At 43.7% G+C, this 26241-nt stretch overlaps 1 protein-coding gene across 1 annotated transcript in view; it reads left to right on the forward strand.

Moving 5' to 3' along the window:
• SNTB1 (syntrophin beta 1) overlaps positions 1-26241 on the forward strand; it is a 115414-nt gene that overhangs the window by 57700 nt on the left and 31473 nt on the right. Inside the window, 1 exon segment of the mRNA XM_050892635.1 lies at positions 16263-16470. Coding sequence (XP_050748592.1) covers positions 16263-16470 — 208 coding nt within the window.

Here is a 26241-nt window from a genome sequence, read left to right on the forward strand (position 1 = left end):
GTATAGGCATAAATAAAAGTTACAGTTTCATTTGCAGAGAAGGGTGAGGAGAATAGGGGAGAGCAGAAGGGGGTTTGGGGAGGATGGGTTCCCCTGTAATCTCTTGCACTGCAATTCAGAAACTTTATCAGTATCTGTGTAATTTTCCTTCTTTCTTTTTTGTATTTATCTGACCTTCTTTTAAGGGTTTTTTGTTCCCCCTATGCTTTATTGTTTAGTATTGCTTTACTTTGCTTCTGCTCTTCATCTCACCAAGTGGTTACCACCATAGTCAGTGATAACTGACCGTTACAGAAGTGCAATTGTAAAACAGCAATTGCCCTAGCAGTCTTTCTCAAGTTTAAATCAAGATGGTTATTGATATCGGCCACTTTTTTTTCACATATATCTGTATAGTTTAAGATGTTGAGGTTTGACAGCTGTATCACTCGCCTGAGAGTTTGTTGTTCTCTCTCTCTGCCATGGAGTGCATTTGAAAAATACCCATGCAGGTCGCATTGCTTGAATCAGCACAATGTAATGATGCTTTACACATGTTGGCTTCATTCTTTCAGCATTTTTCTCTTTTTTTTTTTTTTGGACTGTATTGTAGTTCTCAGCTTCTGTCACTCTCCTGGTCCTCAGTTTTGTTTGAAGGCCAGGAGGACTGATTCAGAGGGAGACACACTCATTACTCATGATACTTCTGCGATGGAGCTGACTTTTTCGAAGTGTGCTATAAATGTGTGTGTTCTTAGGTGTTACTAGGAAGTAACGCGTGGGAGAGTCATATTGCTTATTATCATGTTTTTCATTTTGTGTTGCTGTCATTTCCTGTGGAAAGAGTGACTTCTGATTTTTACTGTAGTCCAACACAGTGCAGTGTACAGTCTAAGCTGGATTTTTCCATCCAAGCACACAGTACCTCACCATCGTGCTAGCTGCACTGTCATAGTAGCATCCCATCGATTCGCATCTTTACCTATTTCAGGGTTTTTTAACAATTCTGAATACTGGAACTGATATTTCCCAGTAGAAATGCTATTACAATGCAGTGACCCTTTCCCGCTGGAATATATCCCAAATAGTAATCTGATTCCACAAAAATAATTTGATCTTCATTCACAGCAGAGCCCAAAGCATGTCCTTACATGCTTATGACACTTCTGTTTCATAACCCAGTGACCTGACACACATAGGTCTTATAACTGATGGTGTCACTTTGCTGGATGGCTTTAGAAGAGCACTGCTGGCAGGCTGCCAAAGCATATGCTGGCCATAAAGGGGCTCCTTCGGACTATAGCTGAGCTAATTTTCAACTGAGACCAAGTGTGGACATAGAAAGCATGAGTTTTCCCGAGCAGATATTTCTCCAGTGCAGGCTGGAGATCATGTCATAGTAGGGTTGTGGGACCAGGCTGAACTGGTTTGGTGTTCGGCATGAGAAGATACCTATGTTAAAGGATGCAGAAGGAAATACCTGCTTGTTGGCACTGAATCATCTCCAGTTCTTAGAAAGCTGGGGTGAAATGTGAGTTTAACAGGCACGGAGGAAGTTACACATATGGTTTTCCCACTAGAGCTGGTAGCCCTGCGTAGGATTTCTGCTTCTCCTTGAAGACTGGCCCCAGTTAAGAGATTCCTAAGTCTGTCTACTCTCAGATGGTTTGGTGAGCCTGTTATTTCAGAGCAGGAGTGAAGTTTGGTGCTTTTAAAGCCAGAGGTTCTCAGATGTCTCCTTCACCTAACCTGCCTGTGGGTACACTCTGAAGGAGGTAGGGAATTGTCTTCTCTGTTACCTGATTAAAAAAGCTGTAAGATACCAAGGAGAAGATCCTTAATACAGACCAATGCCAAACTTAGTGTGTAGGAAAATTTTTTTAATAGTACAAACATGGCAACAGGAGAAAAGATGCAGAGCATCTTAGTGGCATCTATGTCATTCTCCTCTAGACACAGTTATAATAATATATAACAATATATAATAATGTATAACAATTGTTATATTTTAGGCTGGAAGAAACTAGGTTAAAATAATTACTACTTAAATCTGTTGTTTGCCTGCATTTTTACTGATAGGTGTACTTCTTGGTGGCAGCATTAAAGGTTAATGTCAGGCCTCACAGAGGAGCATCCCCTCCCAATGAAGGGACATGTGGGAATGGTCACAGCTAGTAATACCAATAAGCAGTAAATCTTACTGCAGTATAAAAAGCTTTTCATCAATTTCTGGTGATGATATTAAGGCATAGGAGAAAGAAAAAAAAGGAAATAGGTCTCTGAGGTGAAATTTGTTCTGTTGGGGCTTTTAAAGTCTTGGGACGTACTACAAAGGTACTTCTGTACGCAGCAGAGGAGACACAACACTCCCAGGAGGAATGAGGCCGTGCTGCGCAGACTGAAAAGTATTTCTCATCTGCTTTTGAAATCATCCTAAAATCCTGCTTGCACTTCATTCAGTCAAACCCAGGAGGTGTGGGCCTGATCCTGCCAGCACTTAGTGTGCACAGATCACGTTTTTCCAGTGGCAGGAGTCCAGAGCAGTGTGGTCCTTACAGGGAACTTCAGCAGGGATCCAGTCTTAAGGACAGAGTTACTCATTGGCAGGATTTGGCCCTCTGATGGGAAAGGTTTGCTTTGGTTTTGAAGCTAGGGAAAATGAGCTGAGACAGATTCCCAGCAGTGTGGTGCTGGCTGCCAGCTGCACACAGTGGCAGCGCCCCAGCGAGTATGGGTGCAGTTCGTAGACTTCACAGTGAGGACACACAGAGAAACAGGTGAGGAACTTTCTTTATCTGTTGTCCATTTCAGGGCTGGACTGAGAATTACAATCAGAAGGTAAAATTGAGCAAGTATGTTTCAAAGGTGGCAGAGGAACTGGCTGGTATCCATTCATTCTGGGCTCTGCGCACTGAGCTGCATCTGGGAATGACCTGAGCTTCCCAGGATGACAGGGAGGTGCAAGACAGACTGAGACCTGTTTACTCCAAAGGCAGCTATAGACTTAAGCTGCTTTATTACTTCGATTAAAAAAAATTTTTTTTTTTTTGCATTGGGAAGTACTGATTCACTGAAAGAAGTATTTGCAAGATTTATTGCAAAGCTGTCGCTCCCCAAACTGGTTCCTTTTACACACATTCTTTTTAAAAAAAATTTCTTACATTATTTAATAACATGTCAGTAATGCACAGTAACAGGGTCAGTGAGATTTAACATTTTGAATTGTACTTGGTGTATAAGCATGTAATTTATGTAAGCATGAAATATTCTTGTGTGATTCTGAAATGGCATTTCAAAATCTTAAATATAAAACAAATTCTGGTGAATATGGATGTATTTACTTTTGTTACAATAAGGCATGAAAACAGAAGTTGAAACTTCTTTAAAGTAAAAACTGAGTTTCAACCAGATTTGATATGACATAGTAAAAACTAGTCCTCATGCCAAAAAACTTGAGCCATGAATGCTGATAACAAATGTAAGAAGTTAGCAAACGAGCGTGAAGATGAAATAAAAAGACAAACATTTTTAAGTAGAAGTCAGGGATCTGTGACACTAGTATATGACAGCACTGTCCAAAAATGGACATCCTGAATGTTTTTCTGATGCATTTTCAGCTGTGAGGCTGGTTGGTTATTTATAGAGGTGATGTCTGGAGTACTAGTAGAAACTCCATGCCTTTTCAGTAAAACTCTACGAAAGATGACCACATGTAATTTGGGACCTGCCAGCACTCCCAGTTTCGCTGCTGATCCAAAGCACAACTATTTTTCTTTAACAGGACTACAAGACTTGACATGTTCAGACTGGACATTAGGAAGCATTTCTTTACCGAGAGGGTGGTCAAACTCTGGAACAGGCTTCCTAGAGAGGTGGTCAATGCCCCAAGCCTGTCAGTGTTCAAGAGGCATTTGGACAATGCCCTTAACAACATGCTTTAACTTTTGGTCAGCCCTGAATTGGTCAGGCAGTTGGACTAGATGATCGTTGTAGGTCCCTTCCAACTGAAATGTTCTGTTCTGTTCTGTTCTGTTCTATTCTATATTATTCTATTCTATTCTAAGAAGGAATGAAAGAGATTTAGCTCCTGCACCTCTTCAAGCTCATGCTGGTATAATTTAAGGGCAATCGAGGGGGCGGGCAGGCAAATGTTAGGCAGTGGAGAAGAGTCTGGACATCTTGTTGATGGAAGTGTGGGCTGGCTCATGCCTCCACCCTGCCTGTTTCCTGCTTCGTAAACAGGACCATACTTTGATGTTGCCAGGCACGAGCAGCCACTGGTATACAAAGCAAAGGCTGGATTCTCCTCGAAGAGCAGCGTGGTTTAGGTGCACAGCTTTTCAGCCCAGGTTTCTTCCCACTGACGAGGGAGCGTACCCCGAGTCACATACCTGGTGTGGCGCTCGCAGAAGGCAGGGCACTGCCACAGAGAGTGACCATGGTAACGAGAATGAGTTATGGCTGCTCTTGTAGAGCATAGATCCCATTTATCTTGTTTTTTCCCTCTTGCCTCTTAAGAGGCAGTTTGATAACACTGGGCTCAGCCAACAACACTGGCTATTGGTAGAAGCACAGATGGGGTGAGGTGCTGGGCAAAGGCTGAGCCCTGTACCCGGGACTAAGGAGGTGAGGGACCATTTCCATCATCGTGCTGGCACCGCTGCAGCACGCTGGAGCTGTGTCAGCCCTGGGTAAACACCAGCGGGTCTGTGGGGCTTCCTGGAGAGATGGCAATCTTCCCTTCTTAATGACAGTACAGATTTAGCAGGACTGGCCTCTGGTTTAGGAAACTTGGGTCTTTTTTCTGTTACCATGTGTTGTAGGTGGGCAAAAGAAAGCGAAAGGACATAAGTATGCATGGGGGATAGAGCAAAGGTAAAGATACTATAATGGGTGTATTACCAGTATAAAAAAATCCCCCTCCACACCTCCCCAAGGAATTTGTGCCTTGCTCCTTGTGCTGTTATTGAGCTGCTCTCTGGCTGTAGACAAAATCTGTGTGAAATGGAGAGACTGTACTTAATTTGCAGTGTTGTTGTGAGCTACAGCTTGATATCCTTGGATGAAAGGCATATAGCACTTAATTATCATTATTGCTACAGACATGTTTTACTATTTGAATATCAATAAGTCCTTTGAAGAAGTCATTCAGCCTGCTAGAGTCAAAGTCCTGATTTATATCAAGAATTTTTGTTACTGTTTTTTTTTTTCCTGGTGAGCTGTGTTTATTATCTGTTTAGATTACTGTTAAACTAGGGAAGAAATCAACAATCCAACATTAAAGTAAAGCAACTTGAAAGGAACCAGAAAAGAACAAAAATGACGATAATCAGGGCGAAACTCTGGTTGACTCTCCCCTCATCCTTAAACCACCCTGTTGTGCTATGCTATCGCAGTGTGCATGGTCTGTTATAGAAAGATGATCTACCACTGTGAAGCCCTTTACATCCTTGCCCACAAAGGGTCGTGAATTTAAGGTCAAGGTGAACGTGGGTTTTTAACCTTAGCTTCCAACTATTTTACTCTTATGGATCCAAATCCTTCTTTTGTGTAAAGTTGGATGTTTCTTGTCGTGTTCTTGTTTGTTTATAGTACTGTAACTGCTAATCTGCCCCCAAAATCTGCTCTTTACTGGAAGGGATGAACAAGTAGGCGGCTCTTGAGATTTATCTACTGTTCTCTCTTTTCAAGCTGAGAGAAGTTAGGTGATTTAGCTAAAAAGACATTTGCAGCACCCCCTTCAATACCTTGAGGGTAGGAGAGGGAAGAAGTTGGGGTGTGGGGGAGAGGAGTGGAGTGGTGGGATTGATGAATGGCTGGGTGATGGGGAAGGCTTCCTCCTCCTCCTTGATACATTAACATGTCCTCTCTAAGAGTTGCATGGCTGTGGGATCCTCCTTGGTAGCTAGGGTCAACGCATTCAGGGCTAGGGTTGTCAGATGAGAGACCCGTAAGATTGCATTTCTTCTCTTATAACAGAATTTTGGGGCAAATCGTTAACTGCTAGAATTAATAACTGGTTCAGGCTGGGCTGTCTGACAGTCCTCTGTCATCCACATCATCTGCTTTTTGGGCAGCTCTGCAATTGCTGGTGCATTTTGGAAGCTGCAGTCATCTGTCTTGATAAGGGACAGTTTTCCAACCCTGTAGGAGCTGGAGCTCTGAAGCCTCTAGGCAGAAAGGGTGAATTTTTTATTTTGTTTTTTCATTATTAGGAATAGTTATTTTCCATCATTTGTGAAACTCCCCACCAGCCAAACAGGTCATCAGTTTTGCTCTGGGTCATATGAACTTATGTCTTAGCCTCAGTTTCTTCTCAGCCTTCTTGGAAGGCCACTGAAATGAGACACCTCTGTAGGACTGTCCCTTCTGTAGTGAGGAGCGTTTTGGTTTCTTCTGAGTCAAATCACCAGCTAAGCTTTTTGGAAGAAAAAAAACCCCACCAAACAACCCAAAGGCCATTTTCTGCAGAGCAACCTCAAAGGTATTCATTTACACAAACACATCAACAAACTGGGCTGAACTTTGGATGTTCATTACTTTTATTTACTTCAGGTTTAATTTTTGTTCTGTTAAATCATGTTAAAATAGCTTTGTAATGTCCTAAGGACAATGCTGTAGTCTCTGGGCAACAGTTTGCGAAGTGAATTGCTGGGAGAATGTGCCAGGATTTGGGGACACAGTGGAAACCCCTGAGTTTTCCTGCAGCATGTTTAAGATACCAGTAGAGAACTGGATACTTATGGCATGTTGTGAGTGACCTTCAGTCTGTGCAGATCCTGGTGAATCTGGGATTAGTCATGTCTCATTTTCTTGAAAAACAAGTCGTGTCTTTTCCCCTGATGTAATGACATGGGGCTTTCTCCCCTCCCCATCCTTCTGGGCCGGACAGGCGAGCTCCTGGTGTCCTTCCCATCTCCGGCACAAACCGAATAGGAATTGCAGGCAAAGCTCCTGCACGTGTTACTCAAAAACAGTGTCTGTGCATGCATGCAGATATGTGAGTGTAAATAAAACATTGTGTGTGTGTGTGTGTGTCTGTGTGTGAACAGGACCGAATGTGACCTGACAGGAATAAAATGTGTCACGGTGAGTGGGTGGCAAGGAAGGATGTGCGTGTGGTGTGGAGGTGGCAGTAACCGAGGCTGGCAGAATGCTTTCAGCTGGATTTTTGATTAACAAACTTTTAACCAAAGTCTTTCTTCTCTGTGTACAGATTTAAATAATGAGTTAATGGAGAAAAAGAAGATATGCTGGTGGGTTTTTGTGTTGTATTTTGGGGTTTTTTTCAGCCACTGCTTCAGTTAGGGGTGTTTTGAAAAAGTCAAAGAATTTTTATTTTTCCAACCAGCTTCAACTGTAGAGGATTGAGCTGAGGAATAGAAATAAGAGCAAAGGAACTGGAAATGAATCAGGGGAGGGGGAACAAGAAGAAGAAACTGCCTTGAGAAATGCATGGAGGGAAGGGAGAACAACAAATTAAGAAAAGGTGATGGAGAAAGAAGCCAACCAACAAGGCAAAGCGATGAACCAAGAGAGTGGAAACTGCAGCAGGCATTACTTCATGAACATTTTTGCAAAAAAGAGAAAAATCAAAGTACTGAAGAGATGGAGAAAGAGAAATGCTCCAAGAAATGAGTCGCACATTAAAGGGAAAGGAAGAGCAGTGTGAGTGCTGCAGGGCAGGACAGAGGAGGGCAAACAGTTAATCATGTTTTATGTGTGTCTGTATGTAAAGGTATGTAAGTGCTGACATCCAAGCTGCTGCTAAGTAATGTTGGAGAGCAATTTTAACACCCCTGAGATCTGCCAAAGAAAGAAAGTTGATATGCGAGGGTTTCAGTTTCCTGCCATGCTCCTCATCCCCACAGTCTTTGTGTTATGGCATGGAGCCAGTGACAACCTCGAGACCCTTTTCCTGCCCGGCTGTTGTCCTGTGCTCAGTGCTGGGCTTTCCCTCGCTTATCAGCGGGTCTGCAAATTGGATTTCAGTCTTCCAGCTCTGATCTGGCCTGACCTGCTGTTAATCAACGAGCAGGATTTTCAGCTGGTGTATTCGAAGCTGCTCCCTCCTGCACCTTGTGTAGTCACTTGTATGGCAGTAAATTGCAAATTACAGCCACAGTGTGAGCCTCGGGTGGTGCGCTGCCATCGTAGGTGCTGTGTTGGGTTTGTGTGGCAGGGGAGGGCTGTGGCTGTAACAGCGGCGGCTCCTGTGAGAAGCTGCTAGAAGCTTCCCCAGCTCCAAACTTGGACCCACCTCTGGCCAAGGCTGAGCCCATCAGCAACAGTGGTAGCGCCTCTGGGATAGCGTATTTAAGAAGGGGAAAGACTGCTAAAAAAAAGGAGCTGCAGTGAAGTGAGGAGTGGGATGTCTGAGAAACAACCATGCAGACACCGAGGCCAGTGAAGAAGGAGAGGGAGGAGGTGCGCCGGAGCAGAGATTCCCCTGCAGCTCATGGAGGACCCCACGCCAGAGCAGGTGGCTGGGCCCAGAAGAGGCCATGACTCTGTGGGAGAGCCCACGCTGGAGCAGTTTGTGGAGGACTGCAGTGTGTGGAAGGGACTTGAGTTGGAGAAACTCATGGAGGGCTGACCCCTGTGAGAGGGACCCCAGGCTGGAGCCAGGGAAGAGTGTGAGGAGCCCTCCTCCTGTGGAAGGAGCAGCAGAGACAACGTGTGACGAACTGACCGCAACCCCCATTCCCATCCCCCTTCACCTCTGCGGGGGGAGGAGGTAGAGGAATCTGGAGCAAAGCTGAGCCCAGGAAGAAAGGAGGGGTGGGGGGAAGATGTGTTTTTAAGATATGGTTGTTTCTCTCACATCCCACTCCTCTCCTCACTGTAGCTCCTCTTCTCCCATCTTCTTCTTTCTCTCCTCCTTTTTTTACTGTAGCTCTTCTTCCTCTTCTTCCTCCTCTTCCATCTTACTCACCTTCAGGAGTCTTTTTCTCCTTCTTAAATATGCTATCACAGAGGCGCTACCACCATTGCTGATGGGCTCAGCCTTGGCCAGAGGCGGGTCCGAGTTGGAGCCGGGGAAGCTTCTAGCAGCTTCTCACAGGAGCCACCCTTGCAGCCCCTCCCCGCTACACAAACCCAACACAGATGCCCCAGCTCAGTGTTGGTAGGTGCTGCTGAGCTTTAGTGCTTAAGTTGCACACGCAGACATTGCTATTTTAATACCCTGTGGTCACTTCTAGCTTTCACATGCGTTTCTGCTGGTGGAAATTCCTGTTTTCCTGTAGCAGGAATCAGGGAGAGTTACACTGAAGTTGTTACTTCTTCTCATCACTTACATACAGCTTTTCCATCGATCTCTGAGTCTATTCAATGGGAAGATGAGTTTACTGCCAGTAGTGAAAGTGCTGGGAGGTGACCCATGCCCGCTGTGCCCGAAGAGGCCCGAAGAGGCCGGCAGTATCTCCGGGAGGCTGGCTCCCAAGTGGTGCTCTCTCCCCAGCACTCAGAGGCCAATAATTGATCCAGAGGGAATTTGTGGTTTTGTCGTCGTGGTTGTTGAACAGTCCGGCTTCTGTTTTGCTTCGCTTGGCACCTAAGCAATGATCCCTGGGATTTCTTGATCATGGAAGCCAAAAAGTAGATGTATAAAATAATGAGACATTGAGACACATCCTGCTAGATGAGGTGGACCTGCTGTTTGTCTCTTCCAGCAATACTTTCTCCCACGACAATTCATCTGCAAGACAGAGCTGATCTATGAGCAGCCCTGCTCATTTGTCCCGTTTCCCTATTAGTTGTCGTCCATGCTCGTGAATCATGTCCCCTTCTTTCCCCTGGGTCCTACTACAGCACTGCCTACTAGCAACAGCAACAGTGATGTTCCTTTTCAGAAGACATCTAATTCTTCTTCAAGCCCATGATCTCTTATTTATGCAGCAGCATGAGACTCTCCACCCTTGTCTCAATCTGAAGGGGTCATTTACCACTATTACCAGCTACAGTCAGGTGCTCTTTGCTTAGCCCAGATGCAGCTCCAGCTGCAGAAGGTTTGCTTTGCTGCAGAAGGTGCTTTGAGGTTGGCTGTGACTTTGCTAGAGGTGCAGCTTTTGTGGCCAAAACAATTTTTTTTCCCTAGCATTAATACACTTTCCCTCTTGCTGTGAAAGAGTTGCTTCAGGGAGCTGTGGTCAATGTATTGATTGCACCAATCACAGCATCTTCTGCTCTTGAAGTTTCAGGCAGCATCTTTTAAAGGTTAGATCAAATTCCTACCATGCCTCTGAAATAATTATTTTTATTTTTTTTTCCCCAAGTAATTGACCCTACTGCTCCTTGAAACAGCACTTCTGGCATTGTTTGGTGCTGAATTCACTGTGAAGAAGGCTGGACTCTGTATTCCTGCATTACCAATATTCAGCACTATTACAACCAGAATATAAAAGAAAAATTCAAGAAAGAAAAAGATAAGAGGTCTTTTGGGCAATGCAGGGAAAGAGTTCTGCTCCTTAACATCCATAGACATTTAAAAACTTTTAAATTACTTTTGTAGTTGTTCTGGGTAGAGAAGGCAGCATGTGATGTGCTCTGCAGATCCGTTGGCATCAGTGCACAGCGGTGTGAGCAAGTCTGTTACAGAACCAAATCCTTTCCTTACTTGCGTGCGGTGCAACTCCACTGATATCCCTTTTATTAAAGCCCAGCTGGCGGCAAATAGAAATGAAATCAACTGTGACAGCTCATTAGTGATGTATACACCCTCTGTTTGGACATCAGTCTAGTCCAGCTCCCAAGAAACGAGTATCTACGTTGTTTTTACCACTGTAAGTTGAAAGTCAGCAAGTAACTGTTAATACAGCAGGTACCCTTGTGACAGCAAGGGGACTGAGAGACTTTCACATAGAAAAATTCCACTTAATTACCAAATAGTGCTCGCATGGTAAAATTGCTTTCACTTCCATTTAGGTGCATCAAATGAAGATGGTTCTTCAGTGTATGCTGGGGAATTCGTTGCAAGCCTAACAGTCTATGGAATATTTTCCTTGCAGACTAAACTCAAAGTTTCCATTGCTTAATCTTAATGTATTTTATTCCTGGTTCATCTCCTGATGCTGCAAGTAGAATTGAAAAACAACCTTAACAGGGTTTTCTACTTATTTTATAACAAAACCTACAACTATTTAAATATAATCTCTAGTTGTGTTCCTCTAAATCCCCCCTTATGGTGGAAAGGCACCTGTTTGTACACTCAGAAATCAGCATTACCTACCGTGGTTTCATGTGCAGACAATGACGGAGGAGATGGAGTGAGCAGTTTGGCCCTTGATCCCTTTTTAAGTTTGCAGAGTCAGTGGCAGAGTGTTTTGTTCCTGCCTATGCCGGTGCAAAATCAAAGTAGCGTGATGGACTTGAATAACTCTGGCTCCAGTTTATCATTAACTTCAAGGGATTTACTCCACACTTTAATCAGTCACTGAATGCATAATCATCTGACCCAGGAAGAGACATAAATTGTAAATCAGTGCCTGATTTGGTCCTGAGCCAATGCTGGTGGGAGAAGTGCTTTCAATAGATTTGATAAAAGGTATTTCTTAGATAATGAACACTCCTACAGAAAGAGGCCTTATCAAATGTGGAATGAGTATGGTCTATCAAACATTTGCTTTCAACTTCTTCTGATCCTCTGTAAAGTAAAAACTCTGGATGATGAAGTGAGGGAGAGATTTTTGGCCTCTTACGTGCAAGGTTACGGCATTTGGAGGCGTCGCGTTTTGTGTCACCCCCGTGTTCTGCGGGTGGAGAAGGGGATGCTGGAAACACTCCTCAGCTCAGTGGGACTTTTTGAGAATGAGAGAGAAAATTACTCTTTTATTATAAGGTTTGCCAAATGATCTCTGAGAAAATGTGATATCATTCATATGCATTGCCAAGCTGGAGACATGCCGCGCATCTTGGCAGCCATCTAGAGCTAACATATAATTCCTTTGGGTTGGTATGGGCTTTATCAGAAACAGCTCCATATGCAGTATTTACATAACTGTGGTGGAGTGTGAGAATAAACACAGCTGTGGCATTGCCCTAAATATTTCAATTCAGTGGGGAATTAAGGGAACTTTATCACTGAACTGCAGATAAACAGAAGTCAGTACGCAGTGGTCAGTTTAGCCAAGGAACAAATCAAAGCTACAGTGGCTGGACTGCTGGAAACATTTAAGTGCTTTAGTGTTGGCGTTTACTAAGGTCACTGTTATTTTTTTGCTTTTCAAAAAATATGGAAATGCCATCAGTCAGCTGTTATGCAAAAAGTATCATCCAAATGGACTGGTGAATCAAAGCAGCGTAGGCTGAAAGGCAGAAAGGGAAGAGTTTATAGGGACGCAGTACTTTCAGCATCTGATTGCAGTCAGAGCCCATGGGTTTCCGGGAAGATTTTAAATTTCTTTTAGTATCTCCATCCCAATTGACTGCGGAGACAGGAGTCCTGGATCCTTAGTGGAAATCTACAAGCCCAGTTTCCTGAGGATAGTTTAGTGCCCAGATCTTATAGCAATAGCCAGTAGCAAAGTTCAGGCAGTTGAGGATTTAGACTTTCATCCTTACGAATAAAAAAGGTGCCCTGCCTAGCAGCTTGCACAGGAACGATGCTTGCAGACGTATTCCTCGGGCTGGACCAGTGCTGTGGATGAAAGGATCCGGTTTCAGGGCTGTCAAAGCAGCATTTATTCCCGTTTTGAACTCACTTTTGAGAAGTGTAGCATGTATTGTCCAGTCTTCCTGTCACTCAGCTCAGGGAACGAGGTAGACTTTCTGCAGTTGTTAGTGCATCACCATCAAACTTTGATGACTGACAAGCAGTCCCCAAAATAGCCCCATTAGAAGTCACTGAGGGATGATATTTTAAGAGTATTTTTGCAAGCATGGCTCAGTATGTGTGTGCATATGTATACTAGAATATATACATTGATGTGCTGGTTTTGGCTGGGACAGAGTTAATTTTCTTCATAGTAGCTAGTATGGGCCTATGTTTTGGATTTGTGCTGACAACAGTGTTGATCATACAGGGATGTTTTCGTTATTGCTGAGCAGTGCTTACACAGAGTCAAGGCCTTTGCTGCTTCTCACCCCACCCCACCAGCGAGTAGGCTGGGGGTGCACAAGAAGTTGGGAGGGGACACAGCCGGGACAGCTGACCCCAGCTGACCAAAGGGATATCCCATACCATATGACGTCATGCTCAGCGTATAAAGCTGGGGGAAGAAGAAGGAAAGGGGGGACGTTTGGAGTGATGGCGTTTGTCTTCCCAAGTAACAGTTACGTGTGATGGAGCCCTGCTTTCCTGGAGATGGCTGAACACCTGCCTGCTGATGGGAAGTGGTGAATGAATTCCTTGTTTTGCTTTGCTTGCGCACACAGCTTTTGCTTTACCTATTAAACTGGCTTTATCTCAACCCACGAGTTTTCTCACTTCTGCTCTTCTGATTCTCTCCCCCATCCCACCAGGGGGGAGTGAGTGAGCGGCTGGGTGGTGCTTAGTTGGTAGCTAGGGTTAAACCACAACAACTGATATCACAATAGAATGTGTATATTTTAGAATACGCATAGTTTAGAACCCCTTAAACAGAATTGTTAAGAGCTGTCTAAATGTTCATTATTTTAGGGGACAGAACTCTTGTACAAATACTTAAATAGCCACCATCAAGGGAAATACTCTTTGATGAAGGCCCAAGTAGCAAAATACTTGTTTAATCCACTTGCTTTAAGTAAGAATTTAAGTGTTTTCGAAATTGGAGGGAACCGAGTTGCCATTTGGAAGCTCCTTCAGCTCTAGATAATTTATTTTTAAACCAAAGCCTGCTACAACTCTAACTTAAAAAGAAATTACACAAGTTTGCTGCTGTTCCTTTGCAGCTGAAAAAGTAGCACATTCTTCTGAGTCTTCGTAGCCCTTGTTCAGCGCTTTGTTTACTGCATGATACGCAGCGACTTCAGAGATGGGAGTTTCCTTATAGAAACCACAGGCTTTGTAAAGAACATTGTTTCACACAATCCATATGGTGCATTAACATTTTTCAAAAACAGCACAATACTGCTGTGCTGTCCAAATAATTTTTTGTCTTTAAAAGAAATATTAAAATGGGAGGTAGAGTGCAGAAAATCCTGAGTGCTGCTCCTGGCTTGTTCCCCGCCTTGTCTGGGTTATGCACCTTTCCACTTTTTCGGTGGTGAAATGGGGATGCTGTCACTGACCTAATTTGTAAAATGCTGTGAGATCTCCTGCCAAAAAGTGCTTGTGAGTAATAAGCAATGTTTCACTGATTACCACAATGTACTTTGAAAATCCAAGTCTGTATAGTTTGTTTCCATTGATAGCTGCCTACAAGAACAAGTTCAAACTCGAGTTCATACAGCAGTGGGAGAGCAGTGTTTCTGATGGAAAGACAGACCAGGGTGTGGTAGCTGTGCATGATTGTAATGATGATCGGACACAAATGGCTAAATCATAACAGTCAGGGAGATGGCTTTTTCTTGCAGTTCAGGAAAAAAGAGAGTGTGATTGGAAACATGCCTATCTACAAACATAGTTTTCTTATTCACCAGACCTGCATCATCTGATAAGGAATTTTGCTTTCGGTACCTGAAGTTGAATCCTTGGTGCATCCTGGAGTGGCTAAATAAGAGCCTTTATTTTCAGACAGTGCTGAGCTCCAGCAGCTTTACTGAGGAAACATGCATTATTGTGTTGGCTCAGCACTTTCTGAAAAATCAACTCACTTTGAAGCTATCCGAACAGTGATTTAGGACCCTGAACAGTTCAGCTGCTGAGTTTGGAAAATCATGACCTTTTCTATCTTTAGAGCAGTGTCTACATGGAGACCTCCCCTTCCCAAAATGGACAAACACGAGACCAGCGGTTCTCGCTCTCTGAGCCCCAGAGAGCTGCACAGATCGAGTCGCCCTCTGTTCTGGATTCTGGTCTGGTTTAACTAATTAATTAAAACCTCTTAATTGTTAGTTAAGCTCCAAGTTGCAAGATTTTGTAATTACATAACAAATATTTGCATTACAGTACTGTTTCGAACTTCAACCTGAATAAATTCCACTGAACTAATTACTTTTCTGCTACAGAAAGGAGTTGTTTTGTGTCCCAGAAATTGGGCAACAATACACAGGACACAAGTACGTGCTTAGACTCAGATCCCAGGTCGAATTTGTATGGGTAACATTCAGGGGCAGTCACTGTACGTGTATAATGAAAAAGCACAAATGTGATATGGAGTTGAGTGATGGGCAATGACCAGGGCTTGGTTTTATAATTGCTATGTAAGGATAAACCAGACTATTACTTTGTGGGTTATTTAACAAATATTCAAGTAAAAGTGGCCCACAAAGCTATAAAGAGCACACAAAGCCCCACTAATAACTAATAACTTCACTGAGAACAGAGCTGAAATAGCTGCAGCTGCCTCTCAAAGCATTTTTGTTGTTGTTGTTAGCAAAGGTGTTGGCACAGGTCCCATAACCGCAATGGACAGGATTCATTTTCCTGAAAACTGTGTTCATTTGTGCTTTTCAAACCACAGTGGTGGGGTGGAAGCCCACAGGATGGTCTAGTAAGCATGTTTTTTTTGGGAAAAAAACCCACCCCTCTCCAGAGGAGTTTGGAAAACTGCAAAAAATGCCTGCCAGCAGCAATCATACGGTTGCGGTTAGCACTTTCTTGCTGCCGCTGTTAGCAGGTTCTAAATGAAGCATTGAGGACATTGGTAACTCCTGGAGAAGGCCAGTTGCGGTGGGCTTCTGGTTGATGCTTAGTGGTGTCCCTGAAACCACAGCGATATCCTAAGAAAACTCCTCCATTTAGGATGAGGGTGGTTTTCATTTAGCTCTCTATGTGTAAAATAAACACACTGAGAATCTCTGGGTGTGCTGTGATATCCAGCTGAAGAAGGCAGCAGCTTATCCCTGGCTTCTCCGCAGTCATCTCCCATGCAGTTCTGGGTGGTTGCCGTGTTGGTGAATGTTAATGGGTGAATGCTCCTTTTGTCTTTATATTTGAAACTCCTATTGACATGCTAGATGTGGGGTTGCATCAGCATGGGCAAATCCCCTTCTCAAGGATTTTACCATGATGCCAGTACAGGCCTGGCTTCAGTTAAGATGATCCTACTCTGTTCAGGTGTTGTAAAGGTAAGTTTTTAATGCTAGGTCTTGATATTAGTATTCTCCTTTTTAACTCCTTGCTAACAATAAGCGAGGTAATAAATTTAGCCACCTAATGATATCTGAGTAAACATAATGTTTTTCCCCCCCCATTTTTCTAGACTTATTGAAGTTCATTCACCTGATGCCAAGCACACCGTGGTGCTCAGGAGTAAGGATTCGGCTACAGCCCAGGCCTGGTTCAATGCCATCCACTCCAGTGTCAATGAGCTCATCCCCAGGGTGATTGCAGAGGTCAGAGACCAGCTGGGTAAAACAGGGATTGCTGGAAGTCGAGAGATTAGGCATCTAGGCTGGCTTGCAGAAAAGGTAATGAAAACATTCTTATTTTCATTTCTAAGCTCTCTTTCTCGCTTGCTCTTTGTTTCTGAAATCAGCCTTGTCTGGAAGTGGAGAGGCTAAATGAGGTTCTGGGTTTTGATTTAGCTTTCCATGAAGGTCCTTCTTTTCTTAACATGCCAATTTTTGTGCTTTGAAAAAAAACCCGAAAAACTAGAAGGTCCCCTGAGTCTTTGCTTCTGTGTGCCAATTAGCAAAGACTTTCCTGGGAGATGAAGAGTCTCATGATCTGTCAAGTTCAAGCATGGGACATGAGTCACAAAAACTGACACCAGCCTCGAGCTCCCCTGCTGTTACGTCTCCTGTTCACCTTCCTACTCCTAGCCTGGGAAGTAACCAGTTACTTGGTCCATGATCCACTGTCCACCCCTCCACTGTGCCTGGCTGCAGGAGCTGGGCATGGTCTGGAGCACAAGGTGGTGTCCCTGCTGCACCTGGGAGCTTGTTCTTTAATTGTAACCCTGCATTTGAGCTGATCTTCGTAGGAGGCCAAGCTTGCAATTGCAACTCTGACTCCATGTCTTGCACAGTTTGAGTCTCAAGATATTTACACCACAGGGGAAAGCTGGTGTTCAGTTTGAAAGTAGTTTTGCATCTGTTGACCTGTGGAAAGCCAACCCATGAATGCACAGGGATGGTATCAGTGTGAGATGATCTGGTTTTAAATCAGTAGTCTCAGAATTTGTTTTAGACACTGTACTAACTGATAAGTGTGGATTTGCTATGGTAACAGTGTTAGGATTGTGCCTAGAAATACCTTCCATCCAGATACTGCCTGGGCAGCCGTTCCAAGCATCTCTGCCTCTCCAGCTGGGGTGTGTGGAAAAATGGCCACTGTATACACACTGCCTTTTCAACCTATGTGTCCAGCACAGATGTGGAAAGCTGACTGCAATTGCCCTGAAAAAAATACTGTACGTTTTAGCTCTATCTGGGATTTTGTAGATGAAAATATGGGAGCCACAGGTGCAGGTGTCGTATTTCTATCTAGTGTGCTTTGAGAAGGCACACCATTAATTTTTAGCAAAACGTGGGTCAGTCCACACCATTTGTAGCAAGGCAAAGATTGCAAAACCTTTCAGGCAGATTTTGTATGTTTTCCTGTCCCTCCCTCCAAGCTTGCAGAGTGGGGAGGACAGCACAACTCTGTGGCTTAGCACTGTAGAAAATGTAAAAATTTGGGGAATAATTTGGGGTTAAAACACCAAAGCATGAGTAAGTAAATTTTAATAGTATTAAACTGTACAGCTGTAGGGTTTTAAATCTTGTTTTCCCTTTTGTATCCGTTTCTATAAACTTATGAAAAGCTGAATATAAGAGGCTTTTTCTGATGCAAAATACTCTCCTCTGAAAGGGTAACTGCTCTGTAGGAGATCATATAGATCTTATATGTAAAATATTCACAGGTCGTTTTAAGCGGACACATGGCACGCTTCTGGTTTATGAATTTCCTCTCCTTACAGTTAATACACAATATCCCGTTCACACGCTTCTTTCTCCTCTTTTTTTTGCCTTATGGACTGAGATCTTATTTCATGTTACTCATTATGGACCAGTTCAAGGTCCTGCTGAATTTAGTGGTGAAACTTGTGTTGCCTTTAATAGGGCCAGGCTGCGGCTCTGGGCACGTTCCAGTGGCTGCCATCAAGAATTAGCCTTGAGAGATTTGCAATGACATTGTTACCCAAAAGTCAACATGTTTTTTTCACGAAACTAACTATCCAGAGCTGTGCAATAGTAACGGAGTGAGTCAAAAGTTCTCAGCTTCTTCTCATGTGGGAGACCTGTTGAAAAGTAGAGAAAATCACTGCATATGGTAAAAAGTGATGTGGAATTGCTTTTATTTTGTTACTGGACTGTGGGCTGTAAAGCCTGGGTGAAAGAAAGATAACCTGAAGCGTGGGAGAGGAAGGTATATATATACACTGTACATCTATATGCAAACTGTATATACACTGTTTCAGAGGAGGTGTTCAAGGCAGCTAGGTGAGGTGCTGACCACAAGGGATTTCCTAGATGCTCCTCATGCAAAACCTGGGTTTGCCAGTGGGAAGAGATTAAATTCTGCAGTGATTTTTGGAAGCACACCGGGAATACCAGCTTTCTTGTCCTGGGGTGAACTTCCCTACGACATCCACTGCTAGTTGGTTTCTAAACGCTGGAGTTTAGAAAGGGACCTCATTATTAGTAGCCACAAAATAGAGCGTGTGCCTTGTATTCCTCCTAATGTTACCATTAATTTTTTTCTCTGTGATACTTTGTGGCGTATCTTGCTATTTTTCCATGGACTGCAGTGGGAAGAAATCTGAACTCCGTTTTGAAAAGCATCTTAGACTGTAACTTTTAAGATGGCTTTTATGGCATTGCATTATGTTACTTACATAGCACATCCTGACAGTGAATTCTCAGCAAAATGGAACGATGCTAAGTGAGATGAATTCCTCTGCTTGTTTGGGGAATGCTAAATGTAATCCCATAGAAATTTCACTGTAATTTGCTGTGATTACTCTCTGCTTTCATTAAGCTATTTCCTGGTTTGACATTTTTTGTATGTCTCTGCTCTAAACTTAGCTCTAAACTTCAACCTTTATGGTACTACAAAAATAGATTCATTAGCGGAGCCTCTCTCAGGTGGGTAACATTAAAATAAATAATAGGTTATCTAAGGTACTGTGCAATTGCATGCTAACAGGATTCTTCCACCTTCACTGAACTTCCCTGTGAAGACAGCCCTAAATTTGTAGTCTTCAGCATGAAACATCGATCTTGCAGGTCTACCATCAGGTCCCTGGCTGTGCCCCGGGGCAGGCAGTGAGGGTCCATCAACAGGTAAAGCAGAGAGCTCTGCATCACTTTAAGAAAGCAAACAGTCACTGTGGCATTATTATAGGTAAGGAGAAAAACAGCCAGAAGCAATCATTAGAGATGCCATATTCCCTCTCTTATTAAGGCACTAACCTTGTCCTGACCTTGACCTTACAGCAAGGGTTTCTGAGGCCGGCCAAGGATTAGGGAGTTATATTAGTCACCAGCGTCCTAAAACTTTTTTGTAACTAAGAGAAATGTCAAGTACTGGTTTGTAATGAAGTGTGTGCACTCCCCATCACCTTTTCTTTCTTGTATTTGTCTTTTCACTTCAGCAAGATCTGTGGGATTAACAAGCATGCTAAGCAGGAGGGAACAGCTATATGTGGGTTTTAATCTTTCCAGGTCTTTCCTTTTTTTAATGCTCCCTGTAAAGATACTTTTAGTGACCAAAGACAAAAAAAGAAGTTAGTAATGTCATCCTAACCGAGGAGCTTTTCTGTGTGTGTTAATTGCCCGTCTTCTTTCCAGGAATCCTTTCAATCCTTGTAGAAATGTCTTTTCCACCTCTCTTTTCCCCCACTTTTTTATAGTTCTGCACATCCTGTGGCTTATAGAGGAACTGAAACAGGCATCGCTGCTTTTCTCCTCACGCTTATCCACCTACCGTTGAGTTCCTTTGTGAGCAAATTCGGCTCTTGCACTGGAGAGCTAAAACACTGAGGAAATGGTTGTTTATTTTATCACTTCATAACGTCTGTTCCAATAGACCAAGATATCATTGGCAAAAGCTTTATCTACCTTTTTGCCTCTTTAATGCAAACACAAAAAGGTGTTCTGGCAAAAGTGGTTTTGCAAAGGTAGCTTTTGCCAATTCAGCAGTCGGCCACACAAGCAAAAGCATGACTGTTTCAGGGGAAGCTGAAGCTGTAGCCAGGTGCCAGCTTTGTAGCTAGGTTAGTTAAAAAAAAGAAAACTAAATGAAACCTCAAGCTCTGCGTCTCTCCCTGTCCTCGCAGTGCCAGTGACGCTTTAAACGTAGGCTTGGAGGAAACAAAAAGCGCTTCTGCAACCGGAGACTGTTCTCCTTTCTGGATGTCAAGTGTCTTACAGGCAGTGGGCTTCTTAAAATGATCTCAAAGCTCCTTTGAGAAACTTAAAAATAGGAGTTGCTGCAAGTTATCTTTTATAATGTTAATATTTGAAGTGCCTCTCTGGGCTTTTCTCACTAGATCTTAACCCCAGGGCTTGGTTCCTGTTCACATTGCTCTGCCTGCACAGGGCAAGTGTGTCGCTGCTCCCACAAATCTGGTGTGGGGATCAGAGGGGAGAAAACACCCGATATTGGAGGGGAAATAACCAAAGTGGCACAGTGAATTGGAGTTGTTTTTCAGCTCCTGACACTATCTCCGAAATGAAAAGTGTGTTAATATATTACAGGCTGTTCAGTCTCCTCAAACCTTAGATAACACATATCATTGTTTTAGAGCTGAAGTGCGAGGCATGTCACAGCAGAGTGATCTTCTTCAGTATCGAGCCGTATGTTGCAGTATAAAATTTATCTTCCTGCTCTCGCTCTAATTCAGAGGAGGGAGTGATAACAGCAAGATTGTGAGCTGTGCAAGCTGCCCAAACAAGATTTAGGCACATGACATGAGAGTGTATTTGAGGGTTTTTTTTCACCAGTATGAAATGAAAACGTTTCTGTTTTACCGTTTCCTTTGGAAGTATGTTCGCTGGTTAGCAAAACAACTAGACAGCAACAGAGCCACGTTGTTATTCTCATCACAAGTAAATGAGTTTTCAAAGAACAGGAGAGAAGCTTCAGTCTTAAAATTTTATATAATTTCCAAATTGTAAAAGCGAGCTTAAAATGTCTTTGCACAAGAAAACCACCAGCCCATCACGTAGTTAAAACATTTTGCCTTTATTTAACATTGTGAATATCTGATTTTAACCACCTTCCCATGAAGCACAGAGCTGCTAGGCAGCATTTTAAAAACCCTGGCATGGCCATGTCCATGGTTGGGGCTGCCGCCATCCCCCTTAGCTCTCCCAGCTCTTCCATCACGGTGGTGGCAGGGCTTTTCTGACCCTGAGCCAGATCAGATAGTTACGCTGGTAGAAAACTCATTACTTTCGGTGGGGTAGCATTAGCTTTCTGCAGGTTTTATGACAAATGCAAATCCCAGTGCCAGAGAAGTAGCGAGAGCCTGTGCAAGGGGGAAGGGATTGGGAAACAGGGCTGCCTTGTTAGGCAGTGTATAACTCTTCCTCTGGGCTGGCTACCTTGTCAGGCTGCACAGACTGAACCAGCGGCATGGTCAGGAATAAAATCCAGGTTGTACTAATTCCCAGGTCTGTGTTCTGGCCCTGGAAAGTACCTGTGCATGTTTAGGCTGGAACTGCAGCGGGCTTTGGGTTGTACTGTGTCTTCACCCTCAGTGCAAGTCAGTGTATGGTTTAACCAGATAAATAACCTGCTAGAAACATGGGCGTTTGCTAGGAAAACTATTACTCAAATGCCTAATTTCTTTGCAAGGAAATTACATTCCTGTAGTGTGGTGTCCTTTGCAATTTCTAGTCTCTACAGGGGTTTTTTTGTTCTTTTCTTTCAGTCTCTGTTTTCTTTACTAATTATCTAGGCACGTTTGGAAATACTACCCATCTATAGTGCCCAGGAAGGACAGCAAGGCAATTTGGTCCTGGCCTCCTGTTTTGAGTGGTTAGAGAAGGACCCGATTTCTCATATTGGTAATATACAGCTGGTCATAATCTTAAAAATGATCTGGCCTTTTGGAGATTACACATACCTCAAATTGGAAAATCTTCTGTGTACCCTAAATTAGAAATTGTACTTTTAAATCCCAGCTAATTACTTGCTGTGGAGCACTTACATCCAAATGAAGAGTCCTCTTTTGCCCTGTGTCACTTAACCTTGCAGCTTATTAATTGCGGAACTTATTTGTTTGCTTTGTAAAACACCATAACAGAGCGCTTAATTACATTAACAGTCTTCATTATCTGGGATAACGATCAGCCTGTTCTTAGGAAAGACGTAAACCTGAAATAGCATGAAGAGTAATTTCCTCTTCCAGCTTCAGCGAGGTTCCTCCACAGGCCACTTTTATCAGCAGTAACATCGTTCTCTTCTTGCTTTAGGTGCCTTCAGTAAAAGAATATATTAAGGAAAACTCAGGCTGAAAACAGCCATTTTATTCACCATACTGTTTTAAAGGCTTTGCCAGTCTTTATCCGTAACACATGTGCTATTTCTTCCCATGCCAATGAGAGCCGAGCAAATGATAAATCTGTGTCAGGCAGAAGTGCTCAGTGCAAGGGGATTGAAAAGAAGAATAAGTGTAAATAAATCATGAAAAATTATAGGAATATGATGGTAAATGCATGAAGGACCTGAGCTCGAAAGTCTGTATTTCTGCAGTACAGTTTAGTTGTTGTAGTGAAGGAAAACCCCTCTATCAGGTAATTACGGAGCACAGTTAAATAGTGAGTGAGCACCATTGTGCCTGCGCTAGCCTTCAGGTGTTAAATTATTCTTGCAGAAATTGAGCTGAAGTGTAAACTGGGGCCCTGCATGTCCCCTCGCCCTTCCCACGAGGGCTGCGTTAGTTCTGGCCGGATCCCAGCGAGGTAATCACATCCTGCCCACTCTCCCTCTGCCTCAGTTTTGATCTAACTGTCCTAACAACTGACTTAACTTTTTCCGTAAAATACAGCATATTGCTGTCACTGTTCCTATGAACCCCAGGAATGATGAGAAAGTTCCTTTTTAATGTCATCCCGCCGTGGAGTTTTATTTAACTTCTCCCTTCCTGCATCAGGAGGAATTGTGAGCCCGGAGACATGACTCCTGCTCTGGCAGCTGTGCCTGCGTGGGCAGGGGGGCACACAGACCACAGGTGAGATCCACGTGGTGGCCCGTGGCTCTGCTGCAAGAGGGACCTCTGCAGATGTCCCGCCGACAAACCCGGGGCAGAGTTTGAGAGGGGAAATGATGGGCTGTAGCTTGGAAGGAGGAGAGGATGCCGAAAGGAAACGAGGGGGGGGGATTCGCTGCTTCCCCGCGGTGTGGGAGCTGTTTCTCTCGGTTCCTCCAACGTGGCGGGGTGGTGGCTGTGGGAGCATGTCCCGGCATGGTCCTGAGCACCAGCCACTTTGCACGGTGTGGCTACCATGGCGTGGATGCTTAACTCTTTCTTCTACATAACCCAAACCTGAACTGCTGCTTGGCTGGGCTGGATTTTGCTGGATGAGGGACTTTCTAGATTTTGGTAGATGAGGGATTTTCTTCCTAGATCTCGCTAAATTTTCAGGATATTGGGCCTCTCCATCTTTTGCTTTGGCAGCTGCAGTTGGATCTGTCCATAAGGGTCCACCTCCCCTCGTGCACATGCCAAGTCAGCTCACCTTTTGGGGCTTTGCAGGTTTGAAAGCCCATGTTTGAACATATTTGCAGTCAAGTTCAGTTGGAAAAAAAAGCAGGAAAGATACAGGTATGATGTGAAAGAAGGCTTTGATCCCCTTCCTTCAGAAGCAGGTGAAAGGCCTCCTTTTTTCTTTCAGCCTCTGACAGTAAATATTGCAAGACAGACAGTGAAGGAATTGGGGACAGTGATGCTCCTTGGTTTTCAAATGCGATTTAAATGCAACAAGAGCCTCTCCTTAATAAAACATGTGTTGCATAAGGAAGCAGAGGCCTCTCCTGAACCCACATCCAGCCCTCCTGTCAGTGGGGAGCAGAGGGTGCCCTTCCCAATTATTTTAAGCACTTAAGCGCCAACACAACTGGTCTCCCTCTGCCCTGTTGTGTTTCTGCCTCCTTCTGCTGGTCCAAGAAGGATGTCAGCAGTGGCGGGGTAGGAGAGGGGAGCGCCTGTGCTTGCCCAGCTGTGGGATGAAGGGTGGGAGAAAGCAGACCAGCACATTGGTTGGGGAAGGTGTGGAGCTCATCCCAGGCATTGGGAGACACTGTGGAGCCATGTGTGTGTTATCCGGGATGAGGAGGCTGGTATTAAGGCAATGCTTTGAGGCAAATTCAGCCGAAACAAAGAGCAAGGCAAATGCAGACTGAGCACTAGGAAAGCCCTGAGCATCTCCCCCATCAACTGCACTGACCCGAGCAGCACTGTGGACACCCAGCTCACCCTCCACCCCCTAGATCCCACTTCAGTTGTACGGGACAAACAGATTTATTCTTACATCCACGGGGCTGATCTACGCCGATGACACATCGCCGCGACATGATGGGCACTGAGAAAGACAGTGTTTTGCAAGAGCTACGCCCTTGCACTGTCTGTTTGCTTGTTTGTCTGCATTTTTCTGCTTACTGGCTGCATGTAAGAAGTTTGAAAGGGAAGGGATTGTCTATCTTAGAAAATCCTAGATTTTCCAAACATTAAGTTCCCATCGAGCTGCGTTTTCTCTGTCCAAAGTTACCTTGTTCTCATTTGCTGGTTTTGTCTCCTGGAGTTAAAAATCACCTTCAGGGGGATGGAGGGGCCCATTAGGGGCGCATTGACCTTCAGGCTCTGCCCAGTATGAATTCCTCTCACGCCAGTCATCGGAGGTTTTTTTCCTAGCACAACAATACTCCCATTTCAGCTTTTTGATTAATGGCATGAATAAATAGATTAGAAAGCAGTAGAACAGGCCATGAAAAACCCCTCTTCTCTCTGCCCTGCAGCCCTTCTCCCCCCAGGACCCTCAGCTGATCGCCATGGAGAAAAGTCCTGGCAAAAGCAGAGCCATTCCTAGTAAAAATGCCCTAATTTAGAGGAAAACATTTAGTTTTTTCCCTATCTTTTTGCATAGTGTTGCCCCATGCTGCTCGCCCACTCAGCTTGCAATCAGAGGCGTGTTGTCTCTACCCACAAGTGCTTTTAGGACAGATGAGCTGGTTAATGTTTGAGGGGTGTTGCGGAAGAGCAGAGTATCGCTGCTGGTACAAGCAGAAGCAATATATGCCTTGCATCCTGTTTTTCCAAACAACTGTTAACAGAGAAAAATAAACAGACTTTCTAAAAATACCTTGAGAAGAAGCTGTGTTCTCTGTTGGAAAGAGGGATTGACCTTTAGAAGAATAGGAGAGTTTAAAAAAAAAGTAGTGGAGAGGGAAAAGTTACGTGCATTATAATTTTCAGTGTGGCAAGACATTTACTCAATGCAGACTCTACAAATCCAGTCCAATTTTAATCCTCAACCTCTGTTTATGTAATAGGTTCCTAAGGCTATTAACGCCAGCCTTTTACCTTATTATCATATCCTGTAAAAATAAAATTATACCCATAATACCATGACAGCCCTTACAAAAATGTGCCATTAGACAATTATATTGCAACACAGCAACTCTGGAGACTGCAGGGAAGTATTTCTCGTACAGCCTAATTATTGTATCAATAGCATTTTCAACACCCTTGGTTACTGAGGAAGAAAGAACATGATGATACCGTATGTAAAATAGCGTATTTTGAGCTACTGATTTCAGGGCCTGACTGTGGCAAGAGTGCTTGAGTTATGAGTGAAATCCTCGTAAGAACTGTACTTGAAACAAATCCATGATTGAAAAGGTTTCTTGTATCGTTCCTCTCCTCTCTCCCACTCTTAAACTAGTGTCTGTTTTATTTTAGTTATTTTAAGACAGGAAATGTTTTGACAGTGGAGTTTTAACTAAAAGAAATAATAGTGCTGATAAAAAAAAATCCTTTTATTCCCTTCCCCCAGATCCTTCAGTTCTGAAGATTTATTTCTGCCTGCAGAGTTATCCTCTCTGCTTAACTGGACAGTAATTGATAGTGCGCTTCACGATAATTAGTCTAATGAGTCTCCTAAACCCCAAGCCCTGAAGCTACCTTTAAGCTCCACATTGTCTTTACTGTAACGTAAATAAAAGCTTTAGGAAAGGACTGGAAAAAAAAA

The sequence above is a fragment of the Gymnogyps californianus genome, chromosome 2 (assembly GCF_018139145.2).
Source record: "Gymnogyps californianus isolate 813 chromosome 2, ASM1813914v2, whole genome shotgun sequence".
NCBI lineage: Eukaryota > Metazoa > Chordata > Aves > Accipitriformes > Cathartidae > Gymnogyps > Gymnogyps californianus.